This window comes from Salvia hispanica, chromosome 4, assembly GCF_029641045.1.
Source record: "Salvia hispanica isolate PSC_SH4W2 chromosome 4, Shi_PSC_v1, whole genome shotgun sequence".
NCBI classification, from domain to species: domain Eukaryota; kingdom Viridiplantae; phylum Streptophyta; class Magnoliopsida; order Lamiales; family Lamiaceae; genus Salvia; species Salvia hispanica.
In genome coordinates, this window is record NC_142695.1 from 15,485,712 (window position 1) to 15,510,189 (window position 24,478).

The window sequence follows — 24,478 nt, forward strand, 5'->3', positions numbered from 1 at the left end:
GTATAATGCATTTGTAATAACAACAACAGTAATGGTTAATATATCAGGTCAGTAATGTACGATAAATAACACATAATGCAAGACAACATATCAATAATGTACCAAAAGATAATTAAATTTTGCCATGCAACTCAATAATGTACCAAGAAGTTCATATAATGAGTAGTAACTGGCTAATAATGTACCAAACTTTACAACGAACACAATATTTCATACTGTAACTTGTCAGTAATGTATGTAAATTGGTAATGTAATGTACAAAATGGTATAAATAATGTAGCTTGCAACAGAACTGGATGAATAATGTATCAAATTAAACTAATGTAAAGTACAAAACGGTATAAATAATGTATCATATACATGCTAATGTGAAAATCCAGTTAAATGCATAATATACAAATGGAAGCAAATACTGTACAAATCCGAAATCATCAACCAAACAATTACAGCAACACAACCATGTTTGGCAGTAAATCTGAATATAGCATTTTCCCTATTAGACCGATTGATGAAGCTTAAAAAAAATGCACGCCACTACTCTATGAATTAAAGAGCCAAATGCAATACACTGCTCACCTGCAGCCTGGGGGGGTTGGGATTTTAACGGTTGGCATCTTTTTGTCATTGTGGATCTGTTGGACGAACAAAATATCAAACTGGTTAAGATTTTCAGTACGTTATCGTCCATTCGACAATTGTAGACCGGTAATTAAATAAAAGCTTCAATTATGTACAAAACCCTAACGAAAATGCAGACAGTTTCATGATTTACAAAAATATCGACCAAAACGCGTGTCCCAACCGTGATATTGTCTGAGAGAAAACATTGAATCGACTGCTAGACGGTGTTTCGTAGGTGAAAATCGATAATTAAAATTGGGTATTACAAAAAGTCGAAGCATTTAAACCCTACCTTGTTGTGGTCTTGAAATTCATGGTTGAGCGCGACGGTACTGAGGTTTCAACTGACGAACAACGTCGGAAGCTTGGTTAATCGGTGAAAATCGAAGCTTGGATTGATTTCCAGTGGCGGCTAGGGTTTGGAAATGAAAGGGAATTAGAGGAGATGATTTTTTGTCGTGGGTTGAGGAGTGAGACAGTTGGAATGAGAGAGAGAGTGAGTATCTATGAAAATCTTGCTTAAATCTCGCTCCTTCCATTTTGAAATGCGTTAGATTTACTGTAGTTTTACAATTATACCCATATAATGCACAGATTATGCCGAATAATGCAACACGGGATCCTTTATCAAAGAATCATCTAGTCTGTCCATCCATTAAATCTAATGGATGATATTAAGAAGGAAATAGACACTAAGGGGGCAAAAGCACCTTAATGCTCCTCATATATATATATATATATATATATAGGTTCCTGATCAATTGAGATTTTTTAGGCTAATTGAGAAATGAGATGCAATATTAGCCACTCATTTTTATTAAATGAGTGGTCCAGATTTTTCCACATAAAAAATATTTTTAGATTAATTAAATATGAATGGGAAGAATGGTAATTTCCTATTTTAATTAGGGTTCATCTTCATCGCCATGACCATTCTCATCCCCACCTTCTCGCACTTCGTCCTCGCCTGCACCTACTGTGATTCCCGCAACATCGCGCAGCTCTCCCACAGCGGCATCGCCGCCATCTCCTCCATCTGCCTCTCAAATCTCATCAACAAGTACGGTCTCCGAAGGTTTTTGATCTTCGATAAGCTTCGCGATGAGAGCGAGATCGTCAGAAAGAGCTACACCAAGCAATTTAATGTATTTTCTATTCCTTTATTACTTCAATTTATTTGCTGGTTAGGTTTTGAAATCAATCAGTTGAATGAAACACACACATTCGATTCCAATCCTTTCGCATCTTCATTCGATTTTGATTTTATTTGCTGATTTGGTTTTGAAATGAATCAATTGAATGAAACACATGCTATTGACATGCCGGCGTGATTCTTCTACCCTCAACCAACCAGACCTGGAGTGATTCGTGGTGAGCGTAGAGCCCGACGTCAATATTTCTCTTTCAATTTTCAGGTTAGCATTCCCCGATTTCACTGATTCATTCATGAACTCCGTCGATCTCCAACCGAAATTGATTTCAGATGTGGAGTTCATGTTTAATTTTGCATCCACATGATTCCTTATTTTTTATTTGATTTTGCGTTTGAGCATTTTCAATCGATCGATGAAATTATTGCTTGCGTGGTTATGATCTTAGATACTCCTAACCAGTGAATTAGGATTTTTTTCCCCCTTTTCAGTTGCTTCTCCTATTTTCCCAATCATCGGAAGTTCTCATAAATAGCAATGTTTTTCAAATTTTAGTTTAGAGCTGAAAATTCCTATTGTTATTTTGTAGAAATTCCTGCTGAATCACCCGATATTCATGATACTGCTGAATAAATCGGCGCAAGAGTACGGGTACGAGCAGAAAGGATGGGGATTTGAGAGACGTGTTTGATGGGAAAAAAGATGGGCGGATCACGGTGGAGGAATTGTGGTTGGTTTTGTCCTCCTTGGGATTCAGTGAGGGGAGCAAGATTAAGGACTGCAAGGAGATGATCAGAATGGTGGATGTTGATGGAGATGGGATGATTGATTTTGAGGAGTTTGAGAAGATGATGACACAGGGCCTTGGAAGGCTTATTCAGTTTCTTGATGGAGTTTTTGCAGATTTAAATTCTTGTTTTACTCCAATTAAAACTGCTGCTACTACTGATTTTCCATCAATAGTATATCTCTAACTTTTGATCATCATCATTAGTGGTCTTAAATCTTGATTAGTGTGTTTGGATTATTAATTCTGCTACTACTGATTTTCCATCAATAGTATATCTTGAATCTTGATTAGTGTGTTTGGATTATTAATTTTGGGTGTACAGATAGCTTAATTAACATGTCAACTACACACATATAATGTTAACTACATATACAATTCATGTCAACTACACACATATAATGTCAATTATGTGTAAAATCCATGTCAACCACATTTACAATTCATGTCAACTACACACATATCATGTCAACTACATATATAATTCATGTCAATTACACTAATATAATGTCAACTATGTGTACAATTCATGTCAACTACATATACAATTCATGTCAGCTACACACATATAATGTCAACTACATATACAATTCATGTCAACTATGCACATATAATGTCAACTATATGTTGTTGACATTTGATGTGCAGGCTATTGACATGTATTGTATGATATGATGTCAGAACTTGTGTCAAATAAAAAAATTAAGATAAAATAGTTGTTATTTTTTAATTACAAGAATTGTTTTTGAGTTATTGACACTTTATACAAGTTGTTGACAAGCTGTTGACATTTTGCTATAGGTTGTTGACATTTGATATGCAGGTTATTGACATGTGTTGTATGATCATGATGCCAGAACTTGTGTCAAATAAAAAAAATTAAGATAAAATATTTGTTATTTTTTATTAAAAGAATTGTTTTTGAGTTGTTGACACTATATACAAGTTGTTGACATTTGATATACAAGTTGTTGACATTTTTATATAAGTTGTTGACATTTGATATGAAAGCTATTGACATGTATTGTATGATCATGATACCAGAACTTGTTTCAAATAAAAAAATTAAGAGAAAATAGTTGTTCTTTTATAATTATATGAATTGTTTTTGCGTTGTTAAAATTTCAATACAAGTTGTTGACATTTCAATACAAGATGTTAATTGACATTTGATATATATTACATACTACTAAGTTCAAAAGTCATAAACTACAATAGTTGTCCATAGTTTGTGTGGGTAGTGCAGGTTTTGGGAAAAAGCCTTCAGCAACCCAAAGTTTGATGAGTTTAGAGTCACGTATCTCACAATCTTCCGGGAATGTACCTAGGTAATAGAAAAAGCCATGAAGTCTAGTGGGCAAGTAAATTTAGCTGAGAGCCTAGATCTCCATGTAGGAACCCTCCCTCATTGCAGCAGCATCAGCAACATCTTCTTCGATCCTTTTCCAGAAATCATTATTTTCTTTCTCCTGAATGAGAAGACCACCAACCAAAACCAGTGACAGAGGAAGACCTTTACATTTCTCGGCGATCGATCTTCCAATTTCCTTCAAATGAGGAGGGCAGAGCAATGTAACATCATCATTATCATTTTTCAGCATATCACCGAAGGTAAGATAACAGAGCAACTGTCAGCTGTGCTCCAGCCCGAGCGGCTGCATCTCATGAAGTAAACTAGATTTTTCAGAAATTTTATCAGTGACCTCCCGGAGCCTAGTGGTGAAAAAAATCTGGTTGCCGTTCTCCTTATCCGGCAAGGCGTGCGCGATCCAATCCCAAGTATTAGTATCCCAGACACCATCCATGACGATTAGAAACTTGAGATTATAAAGCTCTTGATGCAGGCGCTGGAGCAACGTCTGCTCGTCGCCCTGGGTGGCATAGTGGCCTGCTTGGTAGTTTTTGCTTTCCATGATTACTAGCAGTTCATGACCTCAGCTATAATTTATTTACTACTATTGAATATCAAATGAACTTTGTAAATTTGTTAAATTTAGTCATGCATTAAAAACATTATTCCGATATTTCATACTGAGAAGCATGTTTTTACAGCGGGACGAAATTAATTGATATCAAAATCATAAAAAAATAAAAAATAAAAACACTTTGACGAACTTTCAGTAGCCAACTTCATTGATAACTTTCATCAAACGGTTGGCAAAAAGATTCAACACTTACATATGTCAACAGTATACAATATCATGTCAATGACAAATACATGTTGTTTTTAGAAAACACAAATATATTATTATAACCATGTCAATAGCTATTGTATAAAATGTCAATAATCTTAAAAATTTAAACAAATCCTTAACTGGAAGGAGATGATTGTTCTCTTCCTTTTTTATCAGCAGCAATGTTCAATTCCATCTCTTCCGTTCTACCATTGCTAATCAACAAAAAAAAAATCAGCAGAAATCAAATTCATAAGAAAACAAATCTAGATGTGTTTTAATACACTAAAATCAAAGAAATATACTTAAAATATGAATCAATTTCTTACATGTAGAAGTCGCTTCAACGATCGCCGATTTGGAATGCCTTTTTCCGGCGACAATCGGCGCTTCAGCTTCAACCGATTCGCTTACATTTAGTTCTTCGATCCTCATTTTTGGAAATTATTGATGTAGAAAACTGACTTCGTAGGTCTAGGACTAGGAGATGAATAACAATGTTTAATTGATTGAAGATTTGCAGAATTGTATAAGTGATTTTTGAAGTGTTGCATAATTGTTTGGGAGAGAAACTTGGGAGAGAAACGTTCGAGAGTTTTAGAGTGGTTTTGAATATAATTTAAATATTTTAGAACTGAAATGACAATAATACCCCCTTGTTGACATAAACTATATGTTATTGACATTTCATAAATATTTTAGATGAGTGGCTGAGATTGCATCTCAATTCTCAATTATGGCAAAAAAATCTCAACCTAACATGACCCTAATGTATTAAGATGACAACCCTCTTTATTGTAACATCATACCACCATTTTAGGTGGATCTGAAAATCGTGTGCTTGTCATGCTGCCACGTGTAAAAATGCGGAGGGGTAAAATAGGAAATTTCTAATTTTATGTTACCAGATTGCAGTGCTGTTCATTAAATATTGTAGTCTTACCACAGCAATATTGCAGTTTACCACGACTGCAATATCTAGTACAGTAGACTGCAATATCTAATACTGTACACTGCAAACCCGTGTTTTTTCACGAAACTTAATCCTAGGCGTCCATAAACGAGATCTAACGGACTATATTGGTGGTATGGTGTTATCCTATCTATGGTGGCACCCTAGTGCACCCATATATATATATATAGGGATGTATTAAGATGACAACACTCTTTATTGTAACACCATATCACCATTTTAGGTCATTGGATCTGAAAATCGTGTGCTTGTCATGTTGCCACGTGTAAAAACACGGAGGGGTAAAATAGGAAATTTCTAATTTTACGTTACCAGATTTCAGTGTTGTTCATTAAATATTGCAGTCTTACCACAACAATGTTGCAGTTTACCACGACTGCAATATCTAATACAGTAGATTGCAAATCCGTGTTTTTTCACGAAACTTAATCCTAGACGTCCATAAATGAGATCTAACGGACTATATTGGTGGTATGGTGTTATCCTATCTATGGTGGCACCATAGTGCACCCATATATATATATATATTAGTTTTAAATGAAATGCGAGTGAAATGAGTTAGCGGAATGTGAGATCCTATTACCATTTATGGTAAAAGTGAACCGAGACTCTTATTCGTGGACAGAGTAAAATGAAAAAACGGGACTTCTATTCACGAACGGAGAGTATATCATGACAAAACAAAAATATTAAAATACACCAAAACTATTTTTTTGATAATGTATATGTTATTGCGGAACATTGGTATCACTAGAAAATGATAATCGCTTCAATCGCACTGTCGCACAATCACATTTGTCGATAACTTTTAGTAACGACTTATTTAATCTCACTACACCACGTTGTTAATGATGTGGCGCCACCTATGAACAAGGGGGTACATCTACCCAAAATATTATGAAATATCATTTATACTCAAGAGAATGAGAGGCGTGAATAAAATGAATTGTAATGAATTTGTATATATAGATGTGAAATTAAAAAAATTAATATCGCACTCAGCCCACTCGACAACCGACCATGCCTTTCCTTGCGGCGACTGACAAGCGTCGTCCAATGGCGCTTTGTGCGCAATAGGCACCACTGGGGGCGTCGCCTTGCAGCGGGATGACACCCCTGTTGTAAATGTTGTAATGCCGTGCGGACGACGCCCCCTGTTGTGAATGCGAGAATATGTAATTTCCATATTTAACTACTCTTATGAAATACCAAAGTTACCCTTTTTAATTAAAATATACACCTTTGAAATTTGTAATGAGAATTAAGAAATTTTCCATATTTAACTTTTCTTTTGAATTACCAAAGTTGCCCTTCTAAATTCCCGATTGGAATAAGGTCATCCGCCAACTGCTAAGGGTATATATGTAATAGTAGCACCGCCAAACAATTCGAATATATTCCCACACTTCAACAGAAAAACTGAGACAGCTTCGCCTTTCCCTTCTCTACCATTTTGTTTCGCAGGCGCATAAATTTTTGAATATTCCGTCGCCGGAGCCCGAATATTCCGTCCATTGATAGCTTATCCGCGTCCCACTCAACTATCAGCACCCTCTAACGTCTACTTTCCGGCCCTATCAATTTTCCGAGCCATTGTTCGAAACATCTGAATTAGGGTTTCGTCCAATTTCTTCAAGAATCGGAACTAAGATTTTGAGCCTTCATCTGAATTGAAAGCCGCAATGTTCACTCCGAAGCGGCAGTGGCAGGGGCCGTCGAGAACGCCCAGGAGTGAAGCGCATAAGCCAAACCCTACAACCGTCAAGGGCAAATTGGTGTCGTTTATTGACGACCCTGCTCCGCCCCCGCCCCCGCCCCCGAGGGGCTTGTTAATTGACAATGAGGATAGAGTTGAGATGGAGAATATGGACGACTGGAGACGCTTTCGAGAGGTGGGGCTGCTGGACGAGGCCGCGATGGAGAGGCGTGATCGGGATGCATTAATGGAGAAAGCGCAGAACCTTGAAAGAGAGGTTAGAAAAGCTTAATTTGTACTTTATATGAGACTACTCTTGTTTATTCGTTTAATTTATTCCAAATGTTCATTAGGTTGCTACTTGGTTTCGATTTAATTTGTGATAATGGCTAATTGTGTAGTTAGATTTTCATATGCATAAGTATGATGCCTGCTGGAAATTTGCCATCTCATTGAGGAGTAAAGTAGTTGCTATATACTGTCCTGGTGCAATATGAAACTATCTAACAGGAATTAAGCCCTTGTTAATATTGTACCATGCTAAGAGTGATAAATATATCGAGACGAGACGTCGGTGAGGTGAATGAGCTCTTGTTAAAGATGAAAGAATGGATTTTGTTTTGTGATTAGATTTGGTGTATGTTGATCTTGTTAAGATGCATTAGATAGTGGAACTAATTTTAAGCTTATTTAATCTTCTGTCTGGCAGCTTCACGATTATCAGTACAATATGGGGTTACTACTGATTGAGAATAAAGAGTGGACTTCAAAGCACGAAGAAGTTCATCAATCTCTTCTAGAAGTGCAGGAGCTTCTAAAGCGGGAAAAAGCAGCTCACTTGATTGCAGTTACTCAAGTTGAGGAACGAGAAACAAATTTGAGAAAAGCATTGGAGGTTGAGCGACAATGTGTGGCAGAGGTGATTCATTTTTTTTTCATTGTAAATTCAATATGTATGGTTTTTGTCCTCATGAAATACTAAACGTTGCTTTTGGCAGCTTGAGAGATCTCTGCGTGAGATACATGCCGAGCATGATAAAATCAAGATAACGTCTGATACGAAGCTGGCTGATGCCAATCATTTGGTGGCTGGAATTCAAGATAGGTCTTTGGAGGTGCAACAAAGGTTGCTTGCTGCTGATGCAAAGCTTGCTGAGGCCAGCCGGAAGAGTCTAGAGATGGAGAGGAAATTGCAGGAGGTTGATACGCGCGAAAGTGTTCTTAAAAGGGAGCGCATGTCCTTCATATCCGAGTATGATTAATGCGATGACTCACTTGCTTTTCTTATTTGATTGTGGCTCATGTTTTTGTTTATAAATATCTTTGTCTTCTGTTCTAGGCGGGATGCCCACGAAGCAACTTTATTGAAGCATAAAGAAGATATGCGGGAATGGGAGAGGAAGCTGCAAGAAGCTGAAGAGAGACTTTGTCAGAATAGGAGACATATTAATGAGAGAGAGGAGAAGTTAGTTGAACTTAATAGGATGTTGAAGCAGAGAGAAGGTGAATTTGTCGAAGAACAGAAGAAGGCCGAGTTGCTAAATTTAAACCTAAAGAACAAAGAAGACGAGATCAACAAAAAACTTTCCAAGCTGATCCAAAAAGAGGAAGTAAGCTTCTGATTGATTATATCTAGTTTTTAAACTTTACTTAATAACTTCTTATGTCTAACTTTGGTTTGACTTCCCTGCAGAAAGCTGAAGCTTTTAGATCTAATTTAGAGATGAAGGAAAAAGATTTAAGTGCATTGACTGAGAAGCTGAGTGAGCGAGAGAGAGTGAGTTGCCGTGCATATTTATATATTTTGCTGTGTTTTATATATTTATATAAACCTCAGTTTCCGTGCATATTTATATATTTTGCTGGGTTTTATTTGTTTAACCTGCTTTAATAAACCAAATAATTTACAGTTATTAGTAATGGTATCCAATAATAACCCTTGTTCTGCATTTCCTTTCCTCAAGGACGAGATCTGTTTTGCCTAGTGACTTCTCAGTGTTGGAAAATACGTTCTAGATTTTGGAAAATTCGTTTGTGGCTCACATTATTGATTTTGCTTAATCTCAGTGCCATAATATTAGACTTTAAATTGAATTCATATCTGTAACTCAAACTTAGGGAATGTAACAGCTATAATATGCATTCCTTCTATATAATATTTATTGTTGTTCCTGCAATCAAGCTGGCTAACGTGTAACAAATATAGTGGGATTGAAAAAGAGAGATTACTCTATTATAGCTTAATCCCCCTATTCATGCTGTTTCATTTCCTTGTATTTCAGATGTTTCTTTGACTAAATTTAGTTCCTTTCCATTTTATTAAGAGTTGTTAAATGTTGATCCATATTGCAGGTGGAGATTCAGAACCTTGTTGATGAGCACAGAGCTGCATTTGAGATAAAAAAGCATGACCTTGAAGTAGAACTGGAAGATAAAAGAAAGTTGCTTGAGGATGAGCTAAGAGTCAAAACAGATGAATTGGTTAAGAAGTCAAACGAAATTAGCCATATGACGGAAAAATTGAAAAAGCAGGAGCAGGCTCTGGAGAAGAAGTCAGAAAGAGTTAAGGAGAAAGAGAAGGATTGTGATGCAATGTTAAAGGGGCTGAAGGAAAAAGATAAGACCCTCAAATTGGAGGAGAAGAATCTAAACTCAATTAGACAAGAAATAGTTTCTGAGAAAGAAACTTTACAGAGTCTCAAAGATGAGCTTGAGAAGATGAAAGCTGAGATTAGTCAGACAGAATTACAGATTCGTGATGAAACAGAGAAGCTTAGAATTACTGAGGAAGAGAGGGAGAAGCATAACCATTTGATACAGGAACTGAAACAGGAGATACAGAGGTACAATCGTCAGAAGGATTTGCTTTGTAAGGAACGGGATGATTTAAAGCTAGACAGGAAGAGATTTGAGGAAGAGTGGGAGGTACTTGATGAAAAAAGAGCCGAAGTTACTAGAGAGTTGCAACAACTTGATGAAGACAAAAAATCTTTTGATAAATTCAAACACTCATTGGAAAAGAAATTGGAAGAAGATAAAATTGCAACGGAAAACTACATCAAGAGGGAGATGGAAACTCTTAGACTTGAGAAAGAATCATTTGCTGCCACAAAGAAGCATGAGCTGTCAATGTTATCAGAAAAAGCTCGGCATGAGCACGATAAGTTACTTCATGATTTTGAGACTCGTAAGAGGGATCTTGAGGCAGAAATGCGAGATAAGCAAGAGGAGTTTGAGAAATCTCTTCAGGATAGAGAGAGAGCATTTGAGGATAAGATTGAGAAAGAGCGTTGCAATATCAGTCATTTGAAGAACGTTGCTGATAAAGAAATGGAAAATATGAGGTCAGAGAGAAGCAGATTGGAGAAGGACAGAGAAAACATTGCCCTGAATAAGAAGCAGTTGGAAGAGCAGCAGCTGGAAATGCAAAATGACATTAATGACCTTGGTGTTTTAAGTAAAAAACTTAAGTCACAGAGGCAACAATTTATCAATGAGAGAAGCCGTTTCGTTTCTTTTCTTGAAAGGATAAAGAGTTGTCAAAACTGTGGGGGCATGGCAAAGGACTACATGCTAGCTGACATTCTTATAACAGAACTGGATGCAAATGAGGCTTCTCCTCTTCAGGCAATGGGAGAACAAGTTCTGGAAAAAGTTGCTTCATATGAAATGAAGGCTAATAAAACTCCTGGCGAGAATGATGAAAAATCTCCAGATTCTGGTGGGCGTATTTCCTGGCTTCTTAAGAAGTGCACTCCGAGAGTCTTCAAGTTGTCTCCGACCAAGAAAGTTGAAAACATGCCTTCTAAAAACTTGGACCAAGCATTGTCTGATACACTGGTCAGTGCTGCTCAAAATGTTGGTGAACCCAGCATGCCAGTTGGTGCTGCAACTGAATCCGATGCTCCTGAAATATGTCGTGCAGCACCAGAAGTTTCAGAAGACTCCAAGCATTCAGAGATGCCGAATCGTCGACGAAAATCTGCTCGAAAACCAGGGAATGTAATCCATAGAACACGTTCTGTTAAAGCAGTAGTTGAAGATGCAGAAGCTTTCTTGAGAAGGACATCAAAAGATGGTGAGACAAATAATGACACCCCTACTTCCATCAACGAGGAAAGTCGAGGAGATTCTAGCCTTGCTGGTAAAGGAGCCAGTTCTGTTTGGAGAAAGCGAACTCGTGCAACATCCTCTAAAATGAGTGATGGAGATGAAAGTGATGGTCAGTCAGCAAGTGTGAGTGTGGGTGGCCGCAGGAAGAGACAGCAAACGGCTGCTCCAGTGGTACAAGATGCTGGGAAGTCGCGTTATAACCTTCGACGCCATACAGGGTTAGTCTTTAATCTTAAATACTCATTGACGAAATAATTACTACTATAAGAACTTATGACATCATTTTCAAATTGATTAATCAAATCCTTTGCTACGTCTAAAAAAATTGTTTTTTCCTTCTTATCCCCAGTAAAGGCAAGGATATTGCTGCCTCAACGGACACTGAGAAAAGACCAGATAAAGAAGCTGGTGATGCTGCTGGATTGATGGATAATGAAATTACTTCTACACCAACTGAAGAAGTCGCCAGTCAGAATGGGAGCCCTGACGATTCGGCCCAGGTTGTGTCTCATAAACGCGTACAAACAAAGACGGTCACGGTTGATAGAGTAGTCAGGGTAAGTCTGAGCTTGATATTATGATGTCATTACGTTCTTTTAATCATTTCACATCATTCCTAAAATCATTGCATATCGCGATGCAGTTTGTGCCATCAGAAGCCACCATTAATGAAAACTCAAATGCTGTCAAGTCCACGAGGAAAAACGTGGAAATAGTCAGTGAGGAGGTCAGTGGCACTCAAGAATACAGTGATGAAGTTGAGCACAGCAGCCCATTGCGCGAGGAAGAAGAAGTGGAAGATGACGATGAAGATGACGATAATCCCGGTGAAGCTTCAGTGCCGAGAAAGCTGTGGAAATTCTTTACATCGTGATGGCCTTTCTTGATCTTCATTTTCGATGTATTAGAGCTGCACAAGGTTAAATGTTGTGTGATATTCGTAGGTAAGTAGTGGATTCCGAATTGTTGGGGATCACCTTTATGTTTAGAACCCTGCAGCATATTCGGTTTTGTAATCAAATTCTTCTCCAAATACCTCACTCTTTATTTGATTTTTTCATACCAAGAATAATTTTTTAAGGATGGGGAGATTGATTTTTGACTTTTTGTCAAACTTTTGCAACTGTACTGTAAATAAAGCCACCTAAAGTTAGTAAATGCGCCCAAAATTATCATACCCTCCTAATCAATACAGAGTAGGAAACCTTCATTAATGTCCTAAAGCCGTTTGTTTGACAAATAATTTCCAAGTTGTCTTGAAATTATTCAATCTACCAATGTTAAGGTTGCAATTATGCATCTGCTCCATAATTCTTGAACCATATTTTTGTAGCGGCGAAGTCACACCCTATTCATTGTAATTGAAGCTAATTATTAGTAGTAACAAGTAGGGGGACCTTCTTCATGCACATGGCAAAAAATGGCCTGAAAAAAGAAGCAGGAAAAAGACCCAATTATTTTCATCAATCCCATAACAATTACAAATCCAGAAAAGCAATAGGCAATCACTTTCCCCTATTAAGTGACTAATCATCAAAGAAGAAATAAAATCAAATGCCAAATTTGGGAGCATTAATCTTTTTATCCATTTATAAAATAAACTTAGAGAAAAAAAGCATGAAGTTGAGAAAATGACCTATCACAATGTAAGGTCTGGAAAGGAGAGATTATAGAGTGGGCTAGCTCTCCCTTTCAATAGCCTTTTCTTTTGCCCTTTTCCCCAACACCAAAGCCTCATTAACTACCCATTAAACTGCATTTATATCATTGGTCCCCTCACAAAAAAAACATAGTACAACACACATTCGTGTGTGCTGTGTGTGAATGCATACATCTTGCATACAATATGCAATTATATTTTGGTTCTGCTGTTGTTACTATTGTTCTAACCACATAATTGTGCATGAACAGTTTCAAAAAGCAATAATTTAGCTCTGCCTTTTTGTGTAGTTGGGGTTTAGAATTGACATTACTTTGAAGGCTCTGTAATGAAATGCAACATATTAATTGAAGCCCACTATTAATTACAAGAGATAAAAAGAGTTGTGTCCAAATTTCAAAGACTCTGAATTCTTACCCACTCCTTTTGTCCTCTTTGATTACAGTAAAATCTGTTTTGAACCCAACAGCCCAAAGGTGAGAACTACTAATTCCCTCGAGACAAAAACTACCTTTGCCTTGCATGTATTTAAATGCCCATATTTCACTTTTGATTTCCAACCCCATCTCCCTAGAAACCCTTTTAATCAGAAGCCTAGATGCCTATATCCAACAATAAATCCCCCAACTGTTTATTCATTCATTCATTAAACTACCATCCCATTTGCTAGTTGCATTGGTTAATCACTTTGTTTTGGGTTATGTTAACCATATTATAACGGTTGATATTTTTGGAAGTAGATCTCTTTGTACAAACTAGAAGATGCAACTTTTTTTTGATCAATTTCTTGTTTCTTTGCCACTGTTTAGATCTTAGTATATTATTGAAGTTACCACAATTGCTCTGTATATTGTCTCTTTTTCGAACTGACAACTGTAGTAAGCTGAAAAGATGCCGCAGGCCTCCTCAGACTTCTGCTAACTCTGCCTCTCTTACAGTCTATGCCCCCTTTTCATTACTCCTCATTTACTACCTTAGATCTTCCTATAAACTCTTGCAAGAATCGAACTCTAGCCTCCACTGCTTTCTTGTTGCAATCCCACTTTGAAAAATCCCATCTTTCCACATTTCATTCCTTCCAAATCCCACCTTTTGCAACTCCCGGCATTACTTGATGCCCGAGAAAATCTACCATTTCTTGAAAAGCCCATTTCTTGCTTGCTGGTTTCTGGCTTCCTTTTCATCACAATCATGAAAAAGATTGAGTCTTTGAGCTTCCCAGTTCTTGTTGTGTGGTTGCTTCATTTCACTTCGCCATGCATCGGACAGGAAGACAGCAGCATCGGTGCTCCGATGAAGACAGCCGAGCAAGAAGCTCTGTATAATACAATCCAAGATTTTGTGGGAAAATGGTGGAATGGTTCTGATCTCTATCCAGATCCTTGCGGTTGGACCCCTATTCAGGTCTCCCTCTCTCTCCCCAAAGCTTTCCACACATTTTCTTGAATCTTTTGTCCAGTTTCAAGGTTGTACATGAAGTAGAATGCCCATCTTTTTTGAGTTGCAAGAGTAGTCAAATTTTGGTCAGGGGCTGTGCCACTTTTGTGGAAATTTTACTAACTAAAACTATGTCGTTTCTCATATTTATGGGCAATGCCAACTTTCGCAGAAGCTTTCTTTCATTCAAGACTTCTACTTTCTATTTCTAGTGTTATTCTCTACTACTATGCATTATATTGTGTAAGAGCCTGAAACAAAAAAATATCTTTTGCTTGTGCAAAATCTGTCTGCTGTAGTCAGTTATAAAAAACAAAACTTGCTCCAAATTGTCAATATGTTCATAATCCGCACGAATGAAAAATTTCATCTTTGTGCAACTCTTAATGCAGGGAGTTTCTTGTGATTTGTATGATGGATTTTGGTACGTGACCGATTTGAGCATTGGACCTGTTCATGACAACTCTTTAACCTGTGGTCAAGATGTGGAATTCAGCCCCAATTTGTTTGCACTAAGCCATTTAAAATCATTATCCTTCTTCAATTGCTTTGTCACGCCACGCCGCCGCCCTGTCTCGATCTCGGCCGGGAATTGGGACGCTTTTGCCGGAAGTTTGGAGTCGCTCGAGTTCCGGTTGAATTCCGGCCTAACCGGACCAGTTCCCGAGATTTTCGGGGGTCTAAGGAATCTTCAGTCTTTAGTGATCACTGAAAATGGCTTAATGGGGCAGCTGCCCGAGAGCATTGGCAATTTGGTGGAGTTGAGGCGTTTGAATCTTGCGGGGAATTCGTTCACAGGCAGGGTCCCGGGCAGCATTGGAGGGCTTAACCGTCTCTTGATTCTCGATATGAGTGGGAATTTGCTCTCGGGTACCTTACCCGCAACTCTAGGAGGACTGACGGCCCTATTAAAGCTCGACTTGAGTGGTAATCAACTAGAGGGCGAGATTCCGAAAGAGATTCGGAATCTCAAGAATCTCACCCTATTAGACCTAAGTGACAACAGATTAAGTGGTGGATTGGGTGAAACTATTCGAGGATTGAATTCATTGCAAGAATTAGTCCTCTCAAACAATCCCATTGGTGGTGACATAATAAGTATTGGATGGCAAAATTTGAGGTGTATCACAGCTTTGGAGCTGTCCAATACGAGCATGACAGGTGGCATCCCAGAATCTCTTGCAGATTTGAAAAGTCTAAGGTTCTTGGGTCTGAATGACAACAAGCTAACAGGGGATATACCTTCAAAGATTGAAACTTTGCCTAATGTTAGTTCAATCTATCTCCACGGCAACAATCTAACCGGCAAGCTTAATTTCTCAGAGGCTTTCTACGGGCGGATGGGGCCGCGCTTCGGGGCATGGGGCAACCCGGGCCTTTGCTATCAATCCGAGGAGCTCGGCTCAGCCAGTAATGCACCTTTTGGGGTCAAACCGTGTCGAGTTCAAGTGATCAAGTACGGGACCAGCTTCCGTGATCCTGCGTCGTCGATGCCTTCTTTAGGATTCAATGTGATAGGTGTTAGTAGATTAGTTTTGGTAGTTGAAGCTTTCTTGGTTTTGGCTTTGCAACATTTTTAAAATAGGCCAAATTTCATGGTTGTAAATGTGATGGTAAGTAGGTAATCAAGTTAATTGAAGTCATTACATTTTATCTTTGGAAATGATGAATGAAAACGACAAATAAAAAGGGGAAATTAAAATTGGAATAATCAAGAACAGGTTTGTTGATGGTAGAGATGGGGTTATTAATGTGGTGAAAGTGAAAGGAATGGGAGGAACAGGCTGTAGATATGTTTTGATGATAGGGGTGGATTTCTGAAACAAACACAAGTCACATAAATTTAGGCTGTAATAGAAATGTGGTCCATGAAAGTAGTGTATATAGATTGTGTTGATGATGAGTGGTGGACCATTTCAAGATACAAATTACAAAGTGCAGACTGATTCAAGCTGTCAGAATTCTGGATGAGGTTTTATTTCATTTCAGAATTCCTTGCTCTAGGTTATGTATCATTTCTTGATTTTCAACTTTGATTTTAGTGTTCTGTTTTGGCCTCCATGGTCCCTAGCATACCTGGCAAAACCAGTCTTTCATGCCCAAATCCATGCTCACTCCCACACCTTAAAATAGTCTTGTTTCATTTTTTGTGTCCATAATACTATCTTTATAGTTAGACATAATCGCAATAGTTTAAAGTTAAAATTCGAGCAACTTTCAAACAAGATTATATTTAGAGGTGAACAAGGTTTTGATTTTGATTTGATGATAGTAATATTTAGGGAAAAAGCTACGTGAAGTTAGTGGATATACTAAGTGTTAAAGCAAGATTCATATAGCTTCATTTACTCATTGAACTAAGCCATGGGATCCCATATCTTATGATTGTTACCACTATAATTTAATTTAAGATATGGGCTTAGTACAATTTCTAGCAATTTATGCATTTGATCAATGGTGTACCTCTTTTGTTAACGGAGCCATTAAGGCTGCGTTTGGTAGCTATGTTTCGCCAAGATAAGAGATTAATCTGGGTTTATTTGTGTGTTTGGTAGTTATGTTACCAAACATAGTAGCCCGTGTTTTTTATCCGGCCCGCACAAAACCCAACTAAAATCCTATGTTTTAATCATATTTGTAACCACCCAAAATCCTATATTACTTATCATGGAAGCCTAGTTAATTTTAGCAAAATACATATTTACCCATAACTTAAAAATTTTCAAATCCTAATCAAAACATAAACGCCGTCACTTCACAAAAATTGCGAAAAGAAGTTCTTCCACAATTCTCTCATTCTGCCTCCCTCCATTTCTTCCGGCGAATCCATTTCTGAATCAAGCTCAACAGAGACTGAAATCTCTCCCCCTGCATCCCCAAGTTCCCCACCACACTTTGTATCCTCCCCCCCTATACTCCTCAGTCTATCATACCACATCCTTAATCAATGCTTTCGAAAAACTTGATAAAAATATACACATACAAAAAATTGTCCAAAATAATCAAAGCTTAGTCAATGCTTATGCTTTGATTATTATCCAATTAAATCAAGATTCTGGATTGGCATGTGTCAATACAGAATTGACAATATATGGAGTCAAATTGCTATCCAAAGATCAGCAAAATTTTCGATGGGGAAGGAAGTGCATAGGGAGCAGTAGAAGTATTATGCAAAACAAAACATTTCATAGATGATGAAAACGAAATGACAATATCTAAAGTGCTAAAATAGAGAGAGGCTGCGGCTGTTAATTTTATAGGGAATATTAGGGCAACATAAGGATAATTTAGTAATTAAATTAAATTAATGAAGATAATTTTGGTAATTATAATTTTAATCCTTATTTGTCACTTGTTGCACCAAACACTTGAATAAGATAACTCATAATTTTCTTAATCTACCAAACACCCAAATATATTTTTTAACTAAACTATGATAACTATCATGAATTGTATTATGTCTAGTCAAAACATGACAAAGCTACCAAACGGCCCCTTAGAAGATTTTAATCCTCTCCAATTTTTAAGAAAACATTGAGTATTATAAATGCATGAGGTAAGAGGCTAAGTCTGACTTTTAATAATTCTTGAAATCTCGGGGAAATAAAGTGTGAAAGGATATCCATGAAAGAATCAAATATGTAAGTGAGAAGTGATGGCGCTTCATATATTGAGTCAACTTATAAATTGAAGGAGGTTCCATATGGTCGTACTGGACACAAACGTGATAACTGATAGAGTTGAGACAATATTGTGCTTATTATGTTATTGATTCGGCATATACCAATGAGTAATAGTTCTAGGCATCGCGTTCACTAGCCCACTGGTTTTGCCTGATAGTATTGACTATGTAAGTTTCAAAATCACAAGTTAATTAATAAGTGAAGTGACGTCTACCAAGAACTAAGTGGTTGGGTCTGCATGCTGAATTTGCATTTTCTATGACTGAAATATATATTGGTTTGAGCTCGTAGGGTTTAGGCATACCAACAATGATAATTCTTTATTCTCTTTTTAGCTTTTAACATTTTAGTGTACGCATTAGAAGCGGTGTATTTAGCTTCTACTTAGTAGAAGGAAATTGTTTCATCTTCGAAAATCATATGCCAACCCATAAGTGCTAGTTGAAGCGTATCTCATCTTGCGGAGAGAAGGATATATCAACTCAAATTGATAAAGACAATAAATTTTTTTTAAACCTTTATTATAGTGTTATTATTTATATGTTTCTTGCTAATTTGCTCCATGTACGGCTATACTATGTCCAATGTACATCATATATATACTCTTGATAATTTTAACTAGTGTTGGATGTTCCTATCGAATAGTATTACTTACTAAATGTTGCGACATAATTAGTTGAAAACAATGGAAGGACACCGTTACTTAAATCGACACCTAATCTAAAGGCCGCGTAAGGAAATTTCATCATCTTTAATTATAATTACAGAAGTAAACTGAAATATATATACAAAATGACAACCTTAAATTTAAATTAAGCTAATGATCAAGAAACGTCTTATTAGTCTTTGATACGTATTACATTTTCAAGAAATACTGCTGTGGTTATCATTATAAACGAGAATAGCTCATGAAAATGAAAATTTGGTAGGTTTATTATGTTAAATTCGTGTTACCTAACATTCAATCATTTTTCATGCTATTTGAGTGAATGATGCACATTTTTCAATATTCAAAATATCATTACATATACTATCAAAGTTCAAACTTGACATTATTAATTCCAGTCTAACAACCCCGATTCTTAATTAATAAGTACTATATTTTAACTTACTAGAACTAAATTATTAATTGATGATCCAGTTAATGTCCGTACAACGTATTATGCTAGTAGTATTTATTTTTGCAATCGTTCCTATTTTGTTTTTGCATAAACTGTCAAAATATCTCATTTTTTAAATAAAACTGAAAATAGCACTAACACCTAGTCAACAACTATATATTCGTCAATTCCCCAAAGTATTTTGACTAAAAAAATTTAGTAAAATTCTCACTTCATAAATTAGGTCACTACCTAAAAGAGAAAAAATAATTTATTTTTCTTTTATACTTATGCGCGACAACATGGTATTCGAACTTTAATGTATTTGTGAAATGTGAAGTGACATTTATAATCAAATGTATTGATCAATAGCCACTTTAATTGATATATATTGCCTATAATTCAATTTTATATATGGTACCCTATTTCACACGCAGAATGTCTTGATATGTTAAATTAATAGTACTACTTTATTAAATTTTAGTCCCAAAAAAGAAAGGAATTTGTATGAACATGATTTGGTCAATAAAGCTGCCGCATAACAACAAAACAAAACGATTATTGCAAACCGAACTAAGTTTCTTAGTTAAAATATAATGTAAATGTATACTAAGATTTGAACCAATAATAGCACATGACTATCGTTGTTGATTTTAAAACAATAAAGTAACTGTTAACTGTAATTAGTGGACCACGTGTAGCTTCGTTTTCTTGAGGTAGCTTCTCAAGCAAAAGATTTCTATAAAGTTGTTCATAGTTGAAAATTTTAATCAATCTTTTTCCTTCAAGAATTCATACTAATGCACATTTTAATACACCTAATTTAATACACGTATGAAACATAAATTGATTTGTTACTTTGTGCCTTAATTTGTTCATGCTTATACAATTATTTTGCAATAACTTTTACTACCTATTTATGAATACGGCCGAAGAATTTTGTATTTTGATCAAATTATGGCATCTCTCGACTTTGAAAATCAGCCATATATAGTGCCATAAGTTTTAATATTTTTTTCAATTTTTCCAACAGGTCTAATTTGAGTTAATTGTATAATTGTTCAACGAGGACAATACCACTAGATAAATTTTAGTAGTACTATCATTTTTCTCAATACACTTAGAAAATAGCTGAACTGCGCACCAAATAAGCAACACATTACAAATAGGAAAGAAACCTTTTTGTCAAAGGAAAATTGAGAATTTTTTTAAAATTTATAGTAATTTTTAAGACTGACTTTCAAAACTATGGAATAAACATAATTTTGACTAAAATTCATGATTTTTTTTGACAATTTTGTCAGTGTGATCTATTCCGTTTTTTTGTATTATAGTTGCATTTTCATTGGATATGTTTGCCTGCTTATGTCTTTTTTTAGTATAGTGATTCTATCTTTTATAAATAGTTCATAATCATATTAAAACAGGATCGATAGTTGACCATTTTTGGTAAGATCTCCATGTGTCACGTGATGATAAGAACCAAACCTTTAAAATCCAATAAATAGATGTATAACTAAACCAAATTCCTACATATGACAAACAATTCAGCAATATTTAACGTACAAGGAATATTATCCTTGATTGAAAAACCTATAAATAAAGTAGGAAAAACTCAAGCCGGCATCCAATAGAATTATTCCCCTGCATTGTACAAACCGTTGACAATTGAAAAATAAACACTCTTTTGCGTGTTTAATACTATACTTTAAATTTTTTGATAATTCTCAACTCTTGACATCACATTTCCACCTAACCTATTTTTTGCCTCCCATGCAAAAACAAATCCTCAACAATATAAATGTATGCCCCTCTCTTCTCCATCAAGAAAAGTTATATCATTCCCAAAAATCCTTTTGAAAAGAAAGCAAAAGGAGAGAATTTTAAAGTATTCTTCTCTTCTTCGTCGTCGCCTCCATCTTCATAGTTGTTCAGAACTATACGAAGATCTACTCGGATGAATCCATCAGCGGTCTTCGTTGCTCTCCTTCTTTTTAACACGTGGAGCTCTTGCACCGCGAGTAGGCCGGGGAGATCGATATTGATTGTGAAGGAGGATGATCATTCTTCAATGGCTTTAAATTATTTTCAAGAAAAGGAAAAACTACGCAATGAGGGGTTGTACTTTGCTAAGCTTCCAAAAGGTGTACCTATCCCTCCTTCTGCTCCATCCAAGAGACACAACTCTTTACCTCAAGATTGAAAATGTGTTACACATTTTTTTGGTTATATTTTCTTCTTTAAAAAAAACATATCACATTGGCAATTATAATTTATACATGTATATTTTGCTGTACTGTTAGTATTAAATGAATGTATAGGGTTTTGTGGCCTAACTGGAAATGTATTAAGGCTTGGTTTTGGTATGGAGTAGTAGTATATAATTATTGTAGAGGAGGAGTATTTATTTATTTTTAGTCAACTTGTTCGATCTATATATAGTTTTAGTTTTAAGAGTGTACGTTTAGAAAGTCGGGCGTCATTCATTAGATTTCTGCATATATGCTGCTATTATATAGGTCAAATTGATGTGTGGTTTATATTTAGTTATGATAATTTCAATTTCGTGGTTTCTTGTTGATGAATTCATTTTTTCAGAGATTATTTTATTATTTACTATTAGAACATCGATTCTTTCACCTTGACCAGCCCCAAACATTCCAATACATTAACTGGACCAGACCCAAATATTCCAATATATTAATTGGACAAGGCCCAAACGTTCCAATAATTACTACTCCACTTTTTTTTTCATTAATGCGTATATTGACGAACAAAATTAGGTCCAAATCAACAAAGGCCATTGAAATATTATCATATTTCACTATATTGCTTCAAAACATGCCAATAATTTAACAGAAAAGCTTGTGAAGTAAATGAATATTGCTATTTGTTAGTTAGTAGTATTTCATTCCAATAACACTTGGGACTAATAAACTTACGTGGTGGAATATTTTTAGATATTTTTTAAATAAGAGAAACACAAAATGGTAAGAATATATTGTTATTTTAAGTAGAAATTAATTTGGAAAATATGTTACTATAGTACAGCTCCAAATCATAAATATATGAGATGGTGATAAGATAATAACTCACGAATAAAGCAGACGGCAAAGAAGTACAATAGTAGGGTATGATCGATGTGTAAAGCAAAAATTCAAACTTTGGTGCATAAAAAGACTCGAAAACTTTGAAAAAATTAAAGAAAAAGGAGTATTGGAATTGCTGTGATGAAATAAAAATAAAATATATTAAGACTTGACTAAAATAGTGGATCCAAATAGACATAATTGCCACTGCTGCACCCAACAATCGCAGTTACACACTACATTTTATTACAAGACAAAACAAGCAATAATTCTAATTGACCATTTGTTTCATGTTTCAGATTATGTCATATGAATTGTGACTGTCAAACACATGTCAATCTCTCTCTAACTCTAATTCTAAACGATAGAAATCTAACGGTGGGTCCATGAGACTTATATAGTGATTAAGTTTTTTTAGTATACCGATGTGAGATATTGTTATAGGTGTGCATTAAAATGACAATACTCTTAAAATGACAATGTGACACCACGCTAGACTACAATATTATAAACGCTAGACTGCAATATCCAATACACTAGACTGCAATCTATAGATTGCAGTCCAGCTTATTAGATATTGCAGGCGAGAAAAATTGCAGTCGTGCGTATTGAATATTGCAGTCCGCAAAAATTTACCCTTGATTAATTTTTATGATTGCCACATGGCAGCTGATTATTCGTCCATGTGTATAAATAATTGGCTAGGATTGGTGGTATGGTGTTACCTGAAGGAGTGTTGTCATTTTATTAACACAAACCTATTGTTACATTCATTTTATGTTTCAATTGCCAACACTAAACCATAGTGAATTAATTACTTTATTTGAGACATATTATAACAATCCAACGTTTAATAATATGCAGCCGCCGTGAATAAAAAAGGACGTGTTTTGATTTTCTGTATTTTAATCCAAGATCCGCGTGCTTAAAAGATTTGTTTAATTTCTTGAAAATTGGGAATTGAAGAATTTAAGAAAACAAAATCGAGTGTTGTTTTTCCTTTCAAGATTTTCTTCACTTTCCCATTTCTCTTTTTTACACCATTAAGAGGTTTTATTTTCATATAGTGTGCATTCTTGATACATATGTTCTACTATGTCACAGATAGACTTTCAATTTAATGGCATAATTCTTGTATGACAAATAAATGCGGACCTTTATTATTTATATTAAAAAGCAAAATCAATTTAAGCTAAGTACTAATATGAGAATGGCATATTAAATGAAGTACTTAAAGCATCTCCGATGGAGAGGGTAAATGGAAAGGTAAAGGGAATTAGCTACTGTATTTACCTTTTCTTCAAAAAAATTCATGTTCCAATGAAAATGGTATATAGGGAGGTATTATACCTTCTTTTATTTTGAGAAGGTATTTTTACCTTTTCATGGTAGAAGGGTAAAATGTTAGTTATTTATAGTTGTCTTTTTAATTTACTTTCTTTCCTTGGAGTACATTACTTTTAAGAATGTATAATTATCTTTTTGAAAAGGTAAATGAAAAATATGCTTTCTCAATTTACTTTTCTCCCTTGGAGATGCTCTTACCTTATTACTATAAAATTTTAATGGATACATTGCCAATTAAGTTTAGACCAATTTTGGTATGTGCTACAATTTTTTTGAAATTTGAAAAATAAAATCACGAAAGATGAAATATTTACAGTTGTCTTGTTCACCTCATTTTCAATAAAATATGCAATGATATGACAATCATTTTTAAACATATGAAAGTGTTATACTTATAACTACGTTTGTTCACTTCTTTAGGGTGATACATGTTCATACGAGGGATATTAACAAAAATTTAAACATATTTCATAAGTCGTTTGACCATTTAGCTAATTATATTTAATAGTAGTAGCTTACAAAAGTAAGGTACTGAAGTAAATAAAACACTACAACTCCCTGTTGATTGCTCTTCTTTTAAAGAGATAATTATAAGCTAAAGTAACGACGGCTGTCCATTCATTTTGCCATCTCTTAGACTAGGAAAA

General features: G+C 35.5%; 3 protein-coding genes across 3 annotated transcripts; all 3 read left to right on the top strand.

Annotated features, from left to right (window-relative positions):
• The first annotated feature begins 1,547 nt into the window (after nucleotides 1-1,547).
• On the top strand, nucleotides 1,548-2,746 carry LOC125194721 (putative calcium-binding protein CML30). The gene is made up of 2 exons (XM_048092955.1): nucleotides 1,548-1,766; nucleotides 2,417-2,746. The coding sequence occupies exons 1-2, from the start codon at nucleotides 1,548-1,550 to the stop codon at nucleotides 2,744-2,746; spliced, it is 549 nt and encodes a 182-aa protein (XP_047948912.1).
• Nucleotides 2,747-7,129: 4,383 nt separating this feature from the next.
• Nucleotides 7,130-12,595, top strand: LOC125194722 (nuclear matrix constituent protein 1-like). The gene is made up of 8 exons (XM_089057126.1): nucleotides 7,130-7,679; nucleotides 8,112-8,321; nucleotides 8,401-8,654; nucleotides 8,742-9,012; nucleotides 9,096-9,179; nucleotides 9,755-11,733; nucleotides 11,865-12,072; nucleotides 12,159-12,595. The coding sequence occupies exons 1-8, from the start codon at nucleotides 7,389-7,391 to the stop codon at nucleotides 12,387-12,389; spliced, it is 3,528 nt and encodes a 1,175-aa protein (XP_088913252.1). The 5' UTR covers nucleotides 7,130-7,388; the 3' UTR covers nucleotides 12,390-12,595.
• Nucleotides 12,596-13,659: 1,064 nt separating this feature from the next.
• LOC125193241 (piriformospora indica-insensitive protein 2-like) lies at nucleotides 13,660-16,275 on the top strand. Its single transcript, XM_048091004.2, has 2 exons — nucleotides 13,660-14,579; nucleotides 15,005-16,275. The coding sequence occupies exons 1-2, from the start codon at nucleotides 14,367-14,369 to the stop codon at nucleotides 16,190-16,192; spliced, it is 1,401 nt and encodes a 466-aa protein (XP_047946961.1). The 5' UTR covers nucleotides 13,660-14,366; the 3' UTR covers nucleotides 16,193-16,275.
• The last annotated feature ends 8,203 nt before the right edge of the window (nucleotides 16,276-24,478 follow it).